The sequence below is a fragment of the Trachinotus anak genome, unplaced genomic scaffold (genome assembly GCF_046630095.1).
Source record: "Trachinotus anak isolate AG129_WGS33_773 ecotype Australia unplaced genomic scaffold, CSIRO_AGI_Tana_v1 ptg000010l, whole genome shotgun sequence".
Lineage (NCBI taxonomy): Eukaryota > Metazoa > Chordata > Actinopteri > Carangiformes > Carangidae > Trachinotus > Trachinotus anak.
The window spans coordinates 20,472,060-20,489,161 of record NW_027273861.1 but is presented as its reverse complement, the minus strand read 5'-3'; the positions used below and the strand labels follow the sequence as shown (position 1 = coordinate 20,489,161).

The following is a 17,102-nucleotide window of genomic DNA, read 5'->3' as shown; positions in this document are numbered from 1 at the left end:
TCTGTAAAGTAAATGATGTATGAACCATTGATAAGACATTCACAACAGCTTAAAAATCCTTCAGAAATGATGCCATACCAGAAAGTGGGTTTTATAGAGAGACCAAATTTCTTATTAAATTCTCCATATGTAAGTAAAATACCTTCACTGTTGAAAAGCTGACATACCAATAGGATTTCAGTCTCAAACCAATCCTGGAAAAACAACTTATTATGTTCACTGAGGTACATCTTCCCGAACTGCTGACCACTGCTCCTCCAAACCACCAGGTGGTGCTGACACTTTTACTGTCCGCAGGAAAACAGGTCCGTGTCGAAGTCTGTTCCACCTGTAAATATATTTCCCGCATGTAAATTGTGGCTAGAGTTTAGGTAAAGTTAAAATCGGCGGCAGCAGAGATACCTGTCCGGGGGTCGGGGTGAGGTGGGGGCGGTTGTTGTCATTAGGGATCGGGTTAAATTCAGGGTGAGGTGAAGGGACACGGGTGTCGACTGTGAAACGGACTTCAGCTCGGCACCGGCTCGGAGTTCACTCTTCGGTTTGTTTCTTCGTTCATGAGGCTCATTGACAAATTTATTGTATACTTTTTGTACTCGGAGGCCGATGTCAGCGTTTGTGTTGAAAATGTTACATTAGCCGGGTTGTCTCCGGCTCCACGGTCACAACAGCCCGGTTGTTAATCCTGATTTAAGTTAGCTTGACCGCTAACCACCGGCTAAACGTTAGCACCGGGTCAGTGAGCAGAAAATAACTGTGTCCGCTGTAAATTAACACAAATGCACTATTCACCCAGTCACAGAGTATATAGAATATATATATATATAAAATATAAACACCCTCACCCATAATGTAATATACTACAGCTGACATTTGTTTGTAGATTAATTGACAAATAATCGACAGCTACTTTGATAATTGCTTTTGGACACTAAACAGTCATTGATAGCTTTTCTTTTATTAGTAGTGATCAGATCAAGAGCGGGCATCATAATGACTTCCTGGAAATGATCAGGCTTCCTGAATCTGGAAGAAGCTCACATCCAAAGTGAATGAATAGAGATTTTATCATCAGAGAGTTTTTAATGTGGTTTTTAGTAATTATTTAATGACGGGTTTGTAACTGTACTTAACAATATGAGCAGCTTAAAGTCCCTGCATTGGTTTTTTATTCTTGTTCTTGTGATGATAATTTGTGACTGGGAGATGGGATACTCATATTTTGAACCCTCTGTGTAGGAGGTGTAGCATCTGTTATAGCACTTTATTAGGAACATGATATTAATACCAGGAAAGGCCTCTATATTCAGCTTTTTGAAAATAATGTTGATGCAGAAAGTGATAGAGCGCTGTTTTTCTCCCACAGATGACAGTACGCTCTCTGCGGTCCAAACATCATGCTTCCCCAGGCGGGTAAAGAGTTCCTGGTTCGGATTCAGTTCTTCTGGCGGCCGTTTTTCCAGGGCCGGTACCTGCTGCTCACCAACACCCTGAGTGGAGGAGGCATGCTGGCGCTGGGAGACTTCCTGCAGCAGAGCCGGGAGACCCGCAAAGAGCCAGGCAAAGTCCGAGACTGGAGCAGAACAGGTGAGAGAGAAAGTGGTGGCCAAATAAATGCTAATGTAAAACTTGTACATAAAATGACCAGCTGTGTTTGATTCACTGTGAGGACTTAACATGGTTTTAAAGCCGCAACCCTGGGAAGAGACGTATCCGACACCCAAAACATACATGTTTTGCATGGCAAGACCAGAGCCCTCTTCGGGAACCCACTTAGATGCGGGGAGAATACGCAGTCTCCTCTCAGACTAGGGACTGTTTCTGTCGAGAGGATTAGAGCAAGACGTCAATTCTAACCAGCCAAAACTTGTGAAAGTCACTCATACCGTGTTTGGCCCCGGCTTTTCATCAGCTTTCTTAATCAAGGAAATGACTCTTATCTTGGCCGATATTTAAGAAGAAAAAGCTTTTTGGCGACACTGATGATTCTGTTCGAATCAACAATTTAAGTAATAGAACAAAGAGGGATTGTGGACTAAAGCTTATTTGAATGATGATAAAACTTAACACAACAGCTGCATCAAGATCTGGATGGCTTACCACTTATCCACTATTCTCTCTGGGGAATTTCAATTCAGTGTCAATTCAATTTGAACAAAGTGTGTGGCTTTTTGTGAATAGATTCAGTCAAGAACTCAACAAATTGACCAGGCCCTTATATTTTGGATAGAAGTTGTGCTGTAAACCCTGTGACATCCCTGCTGGATGTGGTTACAGGTGCATCATGGATGAGTGCAGTTTGGAGAAGATGTATTTAATTGTGAATGAACAAATCATTTCCATTAATTAATCTCTTATTACTGTTCCCCTAAAGGTCGCATGTTTGCGGTGGGCTGCTCCATGGGTCCAATGCTACACTACTGGTACTCCTGGCTGGACAGAATCTACGTGGGCAAAGCTATGCACACGGTCGGTAAGAAGGTTCTGGTGGACCAGCTGATCGCCTCGCCATCAATCGGCTTGTGGTATTTTTTAGGTGAGAAGACGTTCAGAGTTTATTGGCGCTAATCAGCCTGTTTTCGTCCTCCTTAAGTGCATACACATACATCATCAGGGTGTTGGCACATAAGCAGTTTCTCTATGACAGATACACAAACATAAGACGGCGTGCACAGAGTCAAAGGTTGGTCTTAAAGATGTGGGTGAGGTAAGACAAAAGATGTCGTGTGTCAATATCAGAGGTGGAGTTCAAAGGTCGTCTGTGATAAACGGTGTGAATCTGACTGACGTTGTGTTCGGGCCCGTCAGTCATTGTTTTATCAGAGGTCGTTTTGATGAAGCGTGGCACTGACGCACATCTGACAGGCTGCTCTGTTTATTGCAGGTATGGGTGTCATGGAGGGACACACTGTATCTGAAGGATTGGAAGAGTTCAAAGACAAGTTCTGGGAATTTTATAAGGCAAGTACACCTGTCAGGGTCTGACCTGCAGACCTGGAGCAGCGGAGTGCGCACGTAATCACCCTATCATGCACTTTTCCAATCACAAGTTGAGATCAGAAGTTGACTTTCCAGCTTTTTATGCCTCCGCACCGGTGACAGCTGTGATCGGAGGGGTTGTGTTTTCAGGTTTTCTTTACGTACGTACTAGGGAGGGGATTTGGCACAAATGTTCACTTGAATTCAAGGATGAACTGATTGGATTTTGGGGATCAAGGTCACTGCAACCTCACAACACATGTTTGGGGCCATATATCAATAATTCATATGCTAATTATAATATAGTAAATTAATACTTTTTATGAATTACCTGTCATGGATGTAAACTGTAACTTGGCCGAGGCATACAATCGACAGGAGGTAACTCTAGTTTGCTTTTGTAACTGTAGCTAAAACTGAACATGACGCAGCATAAGGAGGAACCTGTCATGACTGCGTGTGTATGTTTTAATGCATTAATTTAACACTCCCTACTCTCCTACTGACAGCTGCACAAAGATTTAATTTGAATAGGCCTTACATCTGCTATTTCCTTAGAGTAGGTTTCACATTCTCATTTTAATGTGTCATTTTAAAGCATGAAACTAAAGAAAATATGTGGAAACTTTGGCAAAGAGCAAAACCTGATGCTAGGTAGCAGGTAACAACAGCAGCAACTCTCTATAACATAATCTAGGACAACTGTCAACAGTTACCTCTAATATACATTTTGTCTGCAGTTCATATACTTGCTATAAAGCATTGATGTAACTGACACATCACCTCCTCCTTTTATGTTATCTCTCGAGACACAGCATGAAACCCTCTATTTTGTCAGTCACTAAGCTTGAAACACTTTTTGCACAGAAATTGATGGTTCTTTGAGATTGAATCCTGCTGACCCCCTCATCTCTCCTCTAGCACCACCAGTAGGTTGACATTTTCATCTGTGATCACCAGATGCTAACGCTATTAATAAATAACTTCTGGGACTGTGACTTTTCTTACATACGTTAATGTTTAATGTCAGTAGTGGTTTCCTCTAAATCACCTGTTTCTCCTCAGTCACATTTGTAAAAACAGGAATCTTGGTTGCTTGTCAGCTGAAAATGACTGATAGAGCAAATACAACCTCCCAGTCACTGTCCATGTCGACCAGTGTCTGGCCCGTGCCCTGGACTGATTTCTCCATCCCTGTCATCTGACAGAGCACACTTCCCTCCTCCTGTCACAGTTTTAACAGTGTTTGTGCTGGGTAATCTGTCCGGGTTTGTTCATGTTAATCCGTGTTGTTCTTGCTTGCAGGCGGACTGGTGTGTTTGGCCTGCCGCTCAGATGATCAACTTCTACTTCCTCTCACCCAAATACCGTGTCCTGTACATCAACTTTATCACTTTAGGGTGGGACACCTACCTCTCCTACCTCAAACACAGAGTAAGTCTGGCACACAAGCGATTAGAGGGACATTCTGCTCAATAGTTTCCACATTTTACTTGGTGTTTAACTGGAGTATTAAACTACAATGTTATGACTGAAGGATTATAAGAGGAAATCAGTGTTTGAATTAGTGTTTTTTTTAATTATTATAACCTTAAGGCTTAAATTTTTCAATGCTGTGGGCTTTATATGTGTTTTTGACGTGGCAAGGCAACATGGCAGCCAAACTAAAATTCAGGTTTACAGACCATTAAGGATATTTTTTTTCTTGGTTTATGTTTGTTTATTATTGTACCTCTGTAATATACAGTTTGTCAAATGATACAAGTGGCTAAATAATAGATTCTTCTATCAAGAGCTTTCATGATAAGAATAACGAATTTCAGTCTCTTTTATGTTGTATAGTAATTTTCTTATTAATTGTTACGTTTATTGTGAACAACATGAGCAGAGAAACTAACTAACTTGCTCATTAGTTTAAAAAGTAGTGTAATGTTGACGTGTGTGTCTGTTCTACTGACAGGGTGACAGCCAGCACGCTGACCTGGTGTCAGACAGCAGTGCTGTGGATGTACAGCAGGAAGCGTCCAAACCTCTGGAGGAGAAAACTTAGAGATGGAGTTCATGCTCAGCTGGAAGGTTGTTCATTGGAAGCAAAAGAACATTTTGCTGTTCTTATCTGTTAAATTATTTTCCTCCTTTGCAAAATGCTGTGAGATCATTGTGTGCATTACAGTTTGGGTTACTCTGATGGCCTGCTCCCTCTAACAAACCACTCCTCTCTGAGGTTTAAATAGACAACGTGTTTGTCTGGACTCAGAGGAGACGTTGACACTGAGGTGGTGGAACACCTTTCCTTCATGTTTTAATGTGTCTCGGTCCAGTTTGTCTGTTTATGTCTGAATGATGTGCACTCCTGAAGGAGCATTCAGGGATGAAAAGCTGTTTCACTGCCCTAAACCACTGCGCCTGAATCCAACTTCCAGTTGTTGAGAGTGGTCGCTGTGGGAAGCTTATAGTGCCCACAGACAATTCATTTCCAAAACTTCTAAATGAACCTGTTGTGATGTTGTACCGACAGCTTTAAACTGACAGAGTGGCATTCCTTTATTCGTGTCCTTTTATTTTCTGGTTTGACATGGAAGGATCATTGTTGCTGTTTTTTTAATGGCAACTTATTTTAATTGTGTAAACTTTGCCTTAATATGTAGTCCAGTGCTATGTGCCAAATAATCTCTACCTGGTCTTCAGTTCATCTCTTTGAGGTTCCTATAAGATGCTGCATGATTGTGAATCTATAAAGTGATTATTGTTAGATATAAGAGCTTCTATATTTTATATCTCCCAGAATCCTCAACTGTACACGTAAACTTGATTCCTGACTGAGGATGTGAAATTTATTTATTTTCAAACTGCGCAGTAGTTTTAAACTAGTTACTGTAAATTTAACATGATATCATCAGGTCAGATGATAAATCAGTTTGTGTGATGATAGAAAAACTGCAGAAATGGCATCAACAGGAAATTATCACACAAATGTGTGTAAAGAACTGAAAAACGCACATCATGGAGGTCTGTAAAGAATTCTAAATGCTACTGAATTGTACTGGTTTTATTTTTTCTTTTTTTTATTGTTAAATTTTGCAATCAGTGTAATTTATTTAAAAAAAGACATGGCAACAAGAAAATGAAATGACATCAAATTTAACATAAAATAAATTACATTCAACAGAAATTCTGTTCTGAAAGTATGTAATGACTTTCTTGTGGTACTTTGTATCTGAATTATACATTTTGTTTGATGAAGAATACACAGTAGCCTTCAAAGTTTGGGCAAAAAATAAAAACATAATTGTGTCCTCATTATCCTTATGAAAATTACACTTATGTGCTTTTAAATTTTTAAACATAGGAGCTATTATGGGTTATGGAGCAATAAATATATAAACCTTACAGGTGGTCTCTTTTTTTTTTTTTTTTGTTTTACTTTTACTCTAAAATTAATTTCCGACCTGCTTATTTGCTCTGTTTGTTCTGTCCAGTTCTGTTTACAAAGGGAGGAGATTCAGTCCTAACCCTTTTCACGTCATTACTCTCCAGTGATAACAGCTGCTGCGCTCTCATGTTATTTATATCAATCGAAACATTTTAGACCCAAGACGAATTTTTGTGCGATCATTGCACAGCCCTGTCAGTTCAGTGTTGCAAGGAGAAGTGATTTTGTATTGTTTTAACATGTGATTATACAAATTGTAATATACACAAAATATAAGCAACACACAGTATTTGTTTGGGCTGTTTTATGTCCTGTAAACATACAATACAAGCAGACAGTAGAAATGTTTTTTATTTTATTTTATTTTGTTTTTCTTCCACCTGCACTTGTATGAATATTACCTTGTATTTTAACTTTTTAATATTTTGTATCAGACTTTTTGTATTTTATCCTCTTTTTGGTTTTGTGCAAACAAACAAGATGAATAATACATTCATGAAGCACACGGTCTTTATGCTGCACATAAAGTGAAACACCACATTATGTGCAGCAGGAAAGAGCTTCAGTAAAAGAATAGTGAGTATTTAAAAGCACCAAAGTAAAAGTTTACGCCTTGGGATAACTTGGGTCATCACAGGTTAAAGCACACAGGAGCAGAAGTCTAGATAACTGACTTCAATGTCACTTTAATGTGTTAGAAATAAAACCTGAGAGCTGCAGCGGTCTGAGTAACAGCAGCGGTGATGGAGCTACTGGCAAACACAGAGCCTTGTTCAAACACTGATGAAGGATTTGATATGTACCAACCCAACCTTTTAGCACTCCTCCTCAGGCATTCAACATATCCTGCTGTCAAGGATGTAGTCTGTGTGTGTCTGTATGTTTGAAAGTTGCCGTTATGATCGTCAGCCTTTTCCTGTCTTGACATGTCTGCAGCGATGCTCCTCACTGTACTGGTGTCTCTGTCTCTGATGACAGTCTGCACAAGTAAGTCAACATTTCACATTTTTACCCCTGTTCTTTTGTGTGAGAATTTGCCTGAACGTTATGTTGAAGTCTTATACAGATGCAAAGTTATGCAAACAGGAAACTATCTGCAGTGAGGGGGAGGCTCAGCAGGTTTGTCTGAGGTAGTCAGGCGGCAGGCTTTACCTCAGAATGCAGGAAACAAGTGTATTTTGCACAGTTCTTATACCTAAAATGGAGGCCAGGGTTTTAGTAAAACATGCAACTTTGTACTAACATAAATCTTTATATTCAAGCAACATAACCGTGTGTGTAGTCAAAGTTTGTTTCTCTGTAATTTGTCCAATACACTTTATTACAGTGAAATAAGAACTGCTAACAGTAAATCATAAGAGGAAGTCCAAGTTAATGGGACGGCCAGGTCTGGGTGGAAACTGGAGCAAATATTTAATCAGCGAGAGTGCTTCTGAGTTAAACCTGCTGTTGTGTCTGCTGCCTCTGCAAACACTCTAACGCACATACACATACACGATGCCACCTGACTGCCAGCTATTCGTGTGCATCACCACTGACCACAAATCATTGCCTTACAAGCTGTTAATTCTGTCTTATTAAACACGGTCAACAGCCTCATCTGAACCTCAAACTGAACTGTGTGACAAGATAACGAGAGTTTCATTAGTTGACCAAACAATCTCACCTCAAGGTCCACTTCATTGTTGTTGTGGTATATTTTTTTCTGCCAGTTTAAAGGACTTCTAATCCCTTTCAGCTAAAACATTTAAATGAATTTTAAATGTTTATTTCGTGACCTGGAAACAGGCAACAGTAGCTGTTGTGTAGCTTCATCATATCACAGTATAACAGTATATGTGTATCCGGGGATAGTGACAGTATTTAAAGACAGAGGGCAGCTACTAAATGAAGTTGAAATGAAATTGTTTTGTCAGCTGCTTCATGAGCGTTTTAGTCTCACAGATTGCTGTTTCAAAGGTCTCCATCCCTGCAGATAGGATATCTTTTTGGGTGAAACACTTAAACTGTAAGTTAACAACAACACTGCTTCAAGTGGCAACTGGCTGTAGTGTTAAATAGGGCCCACGGACTGAAGAAGGGCCCCTGAAGTATTTAAATTAATTTCAGTTTATACTTTGTTTCTTCACCACCCTGTTTTGCAGTGTGCTTTGGGTAGAATCTACAAATCCCTTTGATAAAGCTGCATCAAAAACCACAGCCACAAAAACTATTTTGTAATCTGAGACCAACTGGATGAAGTCGAAATATCGTTTTCCCAGCATCTGGGTTGTGGAGTTACAGTAGTGCAGCTTCCTTTAAACTCATCTGTTAATTAATGCTAGAAACACCCAGAATGTTTAGGCTCTGAAAGTATCTACAGAATCCTCAAAGACTTTTTTAACCATTTAGATGTTAAAATACTGTGTCAGCTGCAAGATAAATAAAATAAATAAAAAATCTAAAGAAAGATGGTAGCTGGACATGACATTTCCTCGCTTAATTTGTACAAAGTGAAACAAAATTTAAAATGTTATCAGCTATATTGGGATAAAGTGTTAATTTTACTTGTCTTATACAAAACGAGGACATGTCATTCCCGGATACCCTTAGAGACAGGTTTCTAAAAAAAATGGTCATACAGTGAATAAAATACCTTTTCTTCCAGATGGTTAGAAGAGTCTTAAGATTTTGTAAATCGCTTCAGAGCAGCAGTAAGTGTTGTTAAAAGAGCCTCTGTGCAACGATGGCTGGTAATGTCAACAACTGAATCAGAAAAGCAAACACACTCTGCACACAAGAGACATGCTCTGTCTCTATTGTAACTCAATATAACTGAATCTACATTTATTCCTGTTTTTTATAAATATAATCAACTTTCAGCTTGACTTGGTTATCGTATTCTAGTCTTTGCTGACCTCCAGTGGTTTAACAGTGATGAACAGTAGTGCTGTGTCATTCGCAAATGATTCGCTCAAAAGAACGATTCTGAGTGAACTGAACTGAATCACAGCCTGAAGCCATCTGTTCATTTCTCAGTTCAGTTGAGCTCTCAGTCAGTTACGTGCCAGCGTGCAGGGATACACTCCCTCACTGAGTAAAGGGTTCAAAGTCACTGGTTCGTTTCCCATTGTTATATTGATTTCAGGATGCTGTCTTCTGGGGCCTTTTCATGCCATTTTATTTGTATTAGGTGGAGGCAGGATTAGTGTTGAATTAGTGTAGACACTTAGCTTTGAGACTTGAAGGAAAAACTGGAGCTAGTCCAACTGCATTACTGTGTATGCGCATATTGTGTCATCAGTTGAAACTAAGCTAAAGTGAAGGTGGATCCACAGTCACTTTCTGTGCATATACATAATTCCCTTTAAGTTTAGAGTGTCAGCTTTTTATTTTTTCTGCCCTTTAAAAACCAACAAACACACTCCACCAGCCGTATCTTCATTAAGTCTGAATGCTGTGCATCATGACATAGTTTATGCTATTTGTTTCTCTCCACCACTTCCTCTGCAGCTCAACCTTCAACAATGTTAACCAGAAGTGTGACTGTGACAACAAAACATATCACTTCATCCTCTGTGAAAACCACTAGCAACACATCACAGCATCAAACTACCACAGAACAGTTTACCACTGAAGTCCCTTTAACAAAAAAGACGTCACCATCACCCTCGACTTCCCCGCAAACACCCAACAGGACAGAGGAAACCAACCCCAGCCGCCCCCCTGAGACTACACTGGCCAACCAGACGTCCAACAAGACAGTTTCCCAGGGACCGTCACATCCACCAACGTCAGGATCACCAAATGTCACTGCAACCACCAACACAACCAGCTCAGGTCAGACCTCCATCAGAGCTCAGGGTGTAATTTGTTATTCTGAATCATCTGTCGATACTGTTGCCGCTCTATAAAAGAAGGTAGTGAAATTCATGTAATGTCATATAATGAAATGTGTCAGTTCTGGGAAGGAGGTGACGATTTTTTTCTGTAATAGTCACAATTTTCTTTGTAAAGAAGCTGTTGAAGTCATTACTACTGAAACCTATAGACAGCTCAGTAGCTATGACACTCTGGTTACAGTGTTGAACAGAAACCTGGGGTTGTTCTTGTTTCAATTGGAAGAACAACACAGTAATTAATCTAGGTAGCATACACGTAGAGCCCATGAGAGTAAATGTAATGTAAGTTGTAAAGTATATAAGTTACCCAAACAGTAAATTAAGTTATGATGCTAGGAGGAGTTCTTAATAGAGATAGCTTAAAAATACAGTAGATTTCAGAGAAACCAAATCCTGTAAAGTTGGATGGAAGGTCTGGGAAGGCCGTCCTGTCCTGTGTGTTTTTGATCCATCCATCCGCCCTATCCTCCTAACACAGATTCTGTCGCTCTTTACACTGTGTTAACCTTCCTTCCTCCTTTCCTGTTGTCATACAACCTCTAGAGATCACCTAACAATAAAACAAAGCTATAGGTTGTAATAAGCAGTTTGCACAGACGTGTGGGTTCATAGGACAAACAGTTTGATTAACAGTGAACTAATCTTAGGGAAATAAATTCTAAATCAACAATCACACAACAGCTGTCATAAAAAGAGTATCAACAGATGACTCTCCACGTAATTGGAGTGTAGATAAAAGATGTCTGTCAAATGTTTGCTTGGTCATAGTTTTGGATGCAACCATGCCAGTTAAACTGCTTCTGCTATCAATTGGTTGTGGCTGAGCAGTATACAGTAATTTTTCTGTAAATTTCACGTTGATGATGTAACGTATTACTCTAGTGTATTACACACTTTGAGTGAGTCTTTCCTTTCCTATTTTCGACAGAGACAAATAAGTAGTTTGAGAGGGTAACTTTTTTGTTTGTCTCTCCCTCAGCTCTTTCACACGAGCAAGGAAAAGGTGACTTGGCAACGAACCCCGGCCTTGTGGCCATCCTCTGCATCTTCTGTATTATCCTCGTCCTCGTCCTGGTGGTCGCCACTGTAAAATGTGTGAGGTCATCAAGATCCAACTTTGAGAGGCTTGAAGATGTGCCGATGGTGAGTTAGAAAACATTTTTACTCATTTTAAATATTTTTGTAAAACTCATTTGAACCACTCAATATTTACAAAACTGAGTACATGACACATTTGGATAGGTTATTCATTTGCTGAAGTCACTCTAGTGGTACTCCAGTAGGTCCAAACTGAAATATCTTAACAGCTACTGGATTGCCAAGAAAGTTTGTACGGACATTCTCAGGTTAATGACAGAATAATGACATTTCCATCAGCCTTAGCTGCATATGTGTTCAATGCTAATTAGCGTTGATGTTAGCATGCTAACACTAGTACAGGATGATGAACATACTAAAATGTATACCTGCTAACCATCAGTGAGTTAGCATTTAGCTCAAAGCGCTACAGTGCCTAAACAAAGTAGCATGGCTGCAGAGTTAGTCTTGTTTAATATCCGACAAATTGACAAATTCATGACATTTTGACATGACATAAGCTTGTGTAACTCTTAAACATCTTGTCAGGTTGCAAACACATTTAGACGAGTGTCACAACCTGGCTCAAGGTTGGACAAAGGAGGGAAGACCACACGAGTTACAACTGAAAATAAGTTTAGTGTACGCAACTAAAAAGGAAATGAATCTAAACATACCCCAAGTACAACAAAATCAAACAGGGTGAATGCCTTGGGGGAGAGAGAGACTGGCTGACTGCCGCCATATCATATAGTGCAGTAGTCCAGGTGAGCTGAATCCTGCTGACGACCGAACTCCACCCATCAGGCTCCTGCAGGGAGGGGCCCGCCTAGGGAGGGTCGTCACATGAGTCATTCGCAGATCACCTCCAAGTGAAGAAGGAATTGCTAACGAATGAAATGTACGAGACTAAGAACCAAGAATACACAAAAAACAATGATAAAACAAAAGTATTGTAAGGATCTGCCTGGTGTGTGCAACATGCTTAGTATTTCCACCAGCAGGGGGCAACAGCAGGATTTATGAAAAAAAAAAAGTGACCAGGGCATAACTGGCAGCGGTACATTGTCTCACTCCATAGGGTACTGAACTGTGAACCCTGGCAGTGTGTCAAGGTTTGCATTAAAAGCATTTTAATTGCCATGTGTCATTTCTTCCTTTCCTCTCAGCAGTGAGCACAGCGGTTTGCTGGTCTCTTTTTTACACAAACAGGAAGGCTGAGTAAAAGTCTAGCAAACAGGACAGTGTATGGTGAGCGTGTGACGACTACACACTTTGTTAGGAAATGAAATCTTATCACTGGCAGCCCATCAGTGTGTCAGCAAATAATCGGACACCACAGATGATTTAACTTAAAGTGTAAGCAAGAATCGGGGCTCCACCGAGCAAAAAACAGAGACAATATTTCTCAGAGGAGCAAGCAAAACACTCCATAGAATACTGTCACCAGTGGTCTATAAATATTTATTGCCACGCGACTGCAGATGCTGTAAAAAGCTCTCAGGACATTGTGTTGGATTAGAACAGCGTGTACAGCACATGAACATAAACCACAGCTCATGTAGCACATGGTCAACAACATATGGGTCCAAACACAAAAACAGCTGATTTTACAAACTGAGCAGGTAATGATGAAAAGATAACCTGCGGGTTTAATAAGTGTCAAGCCTGTTACCTTTAAAAAATGGGTGAGGGACTGGGATAGTGGAGCAAGTCTTTTTGGTGGTGGGTTTTAACATTCTTATTTTGGAAAGTGTCACTTCAGTCTTGAGAAAAGCAATTCCTGCACACTGCTACTACTCAGCTTCACTTTTTGTGAACATTTCACAAGTATTTTGAACATTTCAAAAATACTTTGGATAAAGGTTTACAGGGACCGAAACAATATATATATATTTACTGAAAATGTGCCACTGCAGCACGGTTACACAGACTCCTCCAAGCCTTACTGCATTACCTTTAAGTTTAGCTCAGTTGGTAAAGTAGGTTTGTAACACCACACGTCCAGTTCAGACCATTATGCTGGCTGCAGGTTATTACAGATTGTATCCTTCTCTTAACCCCTTTGCTGTTTCACTTTCATCTATCCAGGGCAAAGTCAATGAGCACTCTCCATTCGCCCAGTACTCGAAATGACAGAGGAGACTTCATCAGACACCAAAGTCCACGAGGAGTCTGGTTCCGCTGTGGGAGTCTGATGTTTCTGGACACAAAACAACACAGAAATGTCATCCACGTCAGCAGTGACTCCGACTTTATGCACACAAGAAAAAGACAGCTTTTATGGTTTTCTCTCAGGCTCTTATTTCTTTACAAAGCACTTTTGTCAGTGACATATTTCTGCCTCAGCTTTGACCTTTGACCTGTTTATCTTGCTGCTTGTAATTCTGCTGATTTAGGTTCTGAAGCTTATTCCTCATTTCATTCATTTCATTTCTTCAGCCTAAATGGTACAAATGTAAATGCAATGTTTCCCTGAGTGGTGACATATATCCTCATAAGCACTTACAATTCATAAATGCACTATTACGTGAAACAAGTGATATTATAAGTACATTATACATTTAATATTTTTATAATTATTTTAGGATATTAACACTTGCAGATTTATGTTGTCAGGGAAAATGGAAAATGTTTTTCTCGCATTATAAATGTATGAAAAATTACTGCTATCTGCATGTGCGGGTGCCTTTTTGGGCAATTAAGGAACAACTTTAATTGGAAGGTACAAGTGTATGTAAAAATAATTTGTATTATATTACTGCCATATATGATAAATAATGTCTGCTCTAGCCTAAGATCTCAAGTGCAGATTGTAGTGCAGTCCTACAAACAGTGTTCAGAGGCATGTTTTTGCTTGAATGAACATTTGTATGGAAGCCCTGATATGCAAGAGAGGAGAAAAATTCAGGTGATCCGTTTTCTAAGTCTGATCTAAACTGTTTTCTCTCCTATGTTTATGACTTCCGAACAGGTAAAAATCTTTTGCAAGGATAATCTTTCCAAAGTATTTTTTTTTCATATGTAAAAAGGTGAAAATTCTTTTGCGAGGTGGAAAATGTTACTTTTTCGATTTTTTTTTTTTTTTTTTGAGATATGAGAGTAATGTTACATAATTTGCTAACACACAATCAACATGTATCTTGTGTTGAGTGCATTGAGAAATTAAACATTACTTGCAAGAAAACATTAATACTATTAGTCATGTTTAGACTCGGGTAGTGGTGTACTTAAGCGTCCTGTGGCCAAAATGAGTATTACAACAAACAACAACCTTTTTCACCCAAACTTTTTAAAAAAAAATCTGTTTTCACAGATGGAGAAAATGAGAAAGATTATCCTGACAAAACATTTTTCACCTGTTCTTCAGTCATGAACACAGGAGAGAAAACAATCTAGATCAGACTTAGAAAATGGATCACCAGAATGTTTTTCTTCTCACTTGCCACTTGCCTTTTAGAGCTTCAGTACATTTCAGCATGGAAAGCAAAAAAAAAAGAAAAAAAGAAAAAAATGGTCAAGAAATAATATCTAGAAGAACTAATGCTAACGGGAGAAGAGCTACAACTGTAGTCTGATTTGTAGTTTTTGACTCCTCTGTTAAACTGTAATTCTGACCAATTACATTATTTCTGTCTTTATGTAATAAACATTTATAACCCTGAATGTAGTCTGCAGAAATGACAAACTATTACATTTACCCACATTTTAATTATGCCTCAAAGACAAAATAATTGTCTGCACATCTCTTCACATACAATAACATGTGTGACCTTCTACCGGATCACACCCATGTTCTTACCTCCAACATCTAACATACAGCTCTCTCTATTGACGGCTGACTCACACGGCCTTCTTACAATCAAGAATAAAATACTCTAACTGCTTTTTTATCTTTCATGTTGTTTTGAAAAAGCAATTTTACAAAGTGTTTATACTCTGGGATCACAGTAAACCCATGCTTTTTAGCCCAGCCTCTTCTGTGTGCATTATAAACTCACTGTCAGACAGATTTAAAGTACATAATTGTGATGTTTTCAATACAATAAAATGAATATTCCCAAAATACGTTGTTTTTAAATGTGTTGTATTTTGGTATGGTTGTTGTGATCCCTGACTTACATTGGTGTCCTGTTCAGGAGAACCAGCCACACATCTGCTGTCAGCCACACTTTAGCACATGAAGTTTCCCCAGATAGATGACTCAGACTCCAGAGATAACGTTGGCTGCAGGGTTTGATAGTGGGGATTACCAAAAAAGGTCAGAGCCACTAAGATTACTGTCTCTCCATGGTCAAACTGGATGTGTGTCTGAATCATCTGGCCCAAGTTGTTTGACTAATAGCTGTAAATCTGATTCATAAACATCTGAATAACATCTGAGCGTGAGGAAACCCTCACTTTATAGTAAGTCTTTTGAACTTTTTTGCATCTTAGACGATTACAAACATTAACTTCACCTAAGATATAAGGACTGGCACTGCACTGGATGTTTTTTATTGTTATTATCATTATTTATTTATTTATTTATTTTCTCTGTTTCATTCTCTTTTTTTTGACCCACTACTTGTAATGTATATAAAATCACTACATAACCTGTTTGTGCTAAATGAAAAAATGTTTTTACTGCGGTGTAAACTATTGGTGGAAAATTAATTGAAAAAAAACCCCCATTGCTTTAATCTCATGTATGATGACTAAATGAAGAAGCCAACAAAGATTGACAGCGACAGATACATAGACATCAGCAGACACTTTGTATCCACCCTGGCCTTCACTGCAGCTACCTCCAGCTCCTTTTTACCTCTTCATTCATCCTGTCGCTTCCATCAGCAGTGAACACATTAATAAATGCCACTGTGTCAGTTCCACTGGCAGCCATACGTGCCCAAGACATAACAGAACCAGCGCTGTGTTTGACAGATGGGGTTGTGGCTTTGGGTCATGAGCGGTTCCTTTATTTTTCTCCACACTTTCCTCTTTCCATCATTTTGATTTAGACACTGGTTTTTGTTTCATCAGTCAATAGAACTTTGTTGCAAAACTCTACCGGTTTTTTTTGTGTTTCTGCAGAGTGCACAGTTTTTGACTCTTACCAGAGGTTTGCATCTTGTGGTGAATCCTCTGAGGTTATGGTCATGAAGGAAACACGTATGCTTACATCCTGGAGAGCATTCTTGACTTTCTGTGCAGTCACAATGTTTTTCTTTAGTTTTTTTTTTTTTTTTCTTCACCTTGCAAATGATTTTCTGGTCATCCACAAGACTTGTTCTCCTCTGTCTACCAGCTTGTTGGACGATTTTCTCGTTTTCAAACAACTACCTTTGATATCTCTCTGACAGATCTTTGCTTTTGCTTGAGCCTCATTATTGTCTTCACCTGCATGCTTACCTTTGCACTCCTCATACTGGACAACTCCACCTAAATGTAAATGACAACTCTCAGTCAATTCTGTTTTAGTAGCCCAGTGTATTTGCAGTTTTGGACACAATGTGTTAACAGTAATATAGGTCCCACCAAGTTCTTTCTATACTAATTTCAACTGAATCAAATTAAGCTAAGATTTGGCACTTTAATATGATGAATAGTCTGAAGAATAAAAAAGCAGTATCTGTCTAATCACTTAAAGTCAGGACTGTAGATAGATATTATGGAAGTCACTGTGGAGGAGGCCGTAAATAGGGAACAAAAGGTCAAGATAGATGAGTAATGGTGAAAAACATGCAATACGCCTG

At 39.2% G+C, this 17,102-nt stretch overlaps 2 protein-coding genes across 3 annotated transcripts; both read left to right on the top strand.

The window, feature by feature from the left end:
* The first annotated feature begins 274 nt into the window (after positions 1-274).
* Positions 275-6,366, top strand: mpv17l2 (MPV17 mitochondrial inner membrane protein like 2). Of its 2 annotated transcripts, none has more exons than XM_071486062.1 (6): positions 275-538; positions 1,364-1,584; positions 2,372-2,533; positions 2,882-2,958; positions 4,282-4,410; positions 4,937-6,366. In XM_071486062.1, the coding sequence occupies exons 2-6, from the start codon at positions 1,395-1,397 to the stop codon at positions 5,024-5,026; spliced, it is 648 nt and encodes a 215-aa protein (XP_071342163.1). In that variant the 5' UTR covers positions 275-538; positions 1,364-1,394; the 3' UTR covers positions 5,027-6,366. The 2 variants fall into 2 exon arrangements, with proteins under 2 accessions (XP_071342163.1, XP_071342164.1); XM_071486063.1 differs by having other exon boundaries at positions 293-732.
* A 744-nt stretch (positions 6,367-7,110) lies between these two features.
* On the top strand, positions 7,111-15,435 carry cist1 (colon, intestine and stomach enriched 1). The gene is made up of 4 exons (XM_071486064.1): positions 7,111-7,396; positions 9,902-10,228; positions 11,270-11,433; positions 13,459-15,435. Exons 1-4 carry the CDS (start codon positions 7,336-7,338, stop codon positions 13,501-13,503), a joined length of 597 nt encoding a protein of 198 aa, XP_071342165.1. The 5' UTR covers positions 7,111-7,335; the 3' UTR covers positions 13,504-15,435.
* Positions 15,436-17,102: the final 1,667 nt, after the last annotated feature.

What these genes read in the sequence shown, in the direction of transcription:
- mpv17l2 (XM_071486062.1), top strand. Translation starts at nt 1,395, where the DNA reads ATGCTTCCCCAGGCGGGTAAAGAGTTCCTGGTTCGGATTCAGTTCTTC. An exon ending in CCGAGACTGGAGCAGAACAG is followed by an intron (nt 1,585 to 2,371) that starts GTGAGAGAGAAA and finishes GTTCCCCTAAAG; the next exon opens with GTCGCATGTTTGCGGTGGGC. An exon ending in AGTTCTGGGAATTTTATAAG is followed by an intron (nt 2,959 to 4,281) that starts GCAAGTACACCT and finishes TCTTGCTTGCAG; the next exon opens with GCGGACTGGTGTGTTTGGCC.
- cist1 (XM_071486064.1), top strand. Translation starts at nt 7,336, where the DNA reads ATGTCTGCAGCGATGCTCCTCACTGTACTGGTGTCTCTGTCTCTGATG. An exon ending in TCTGATGACAGTCTGCACAA is followed by an intron (nt 7,397 to 9,901) that starts GTAAGTCAACAT and finishes CTTCCTCTGCAG; the next exon opens with CTCAACCTTCAACAATGTTA. An exon ending in GGCTTGAAGATGTGCCGATG is followed by an intron (nt 11,434 to 13,458) that starts GTGAGTTAGAAA and finishes TCATCTATCCAG; the next exon opens with GGCAAAGTCAATGAGCACTC.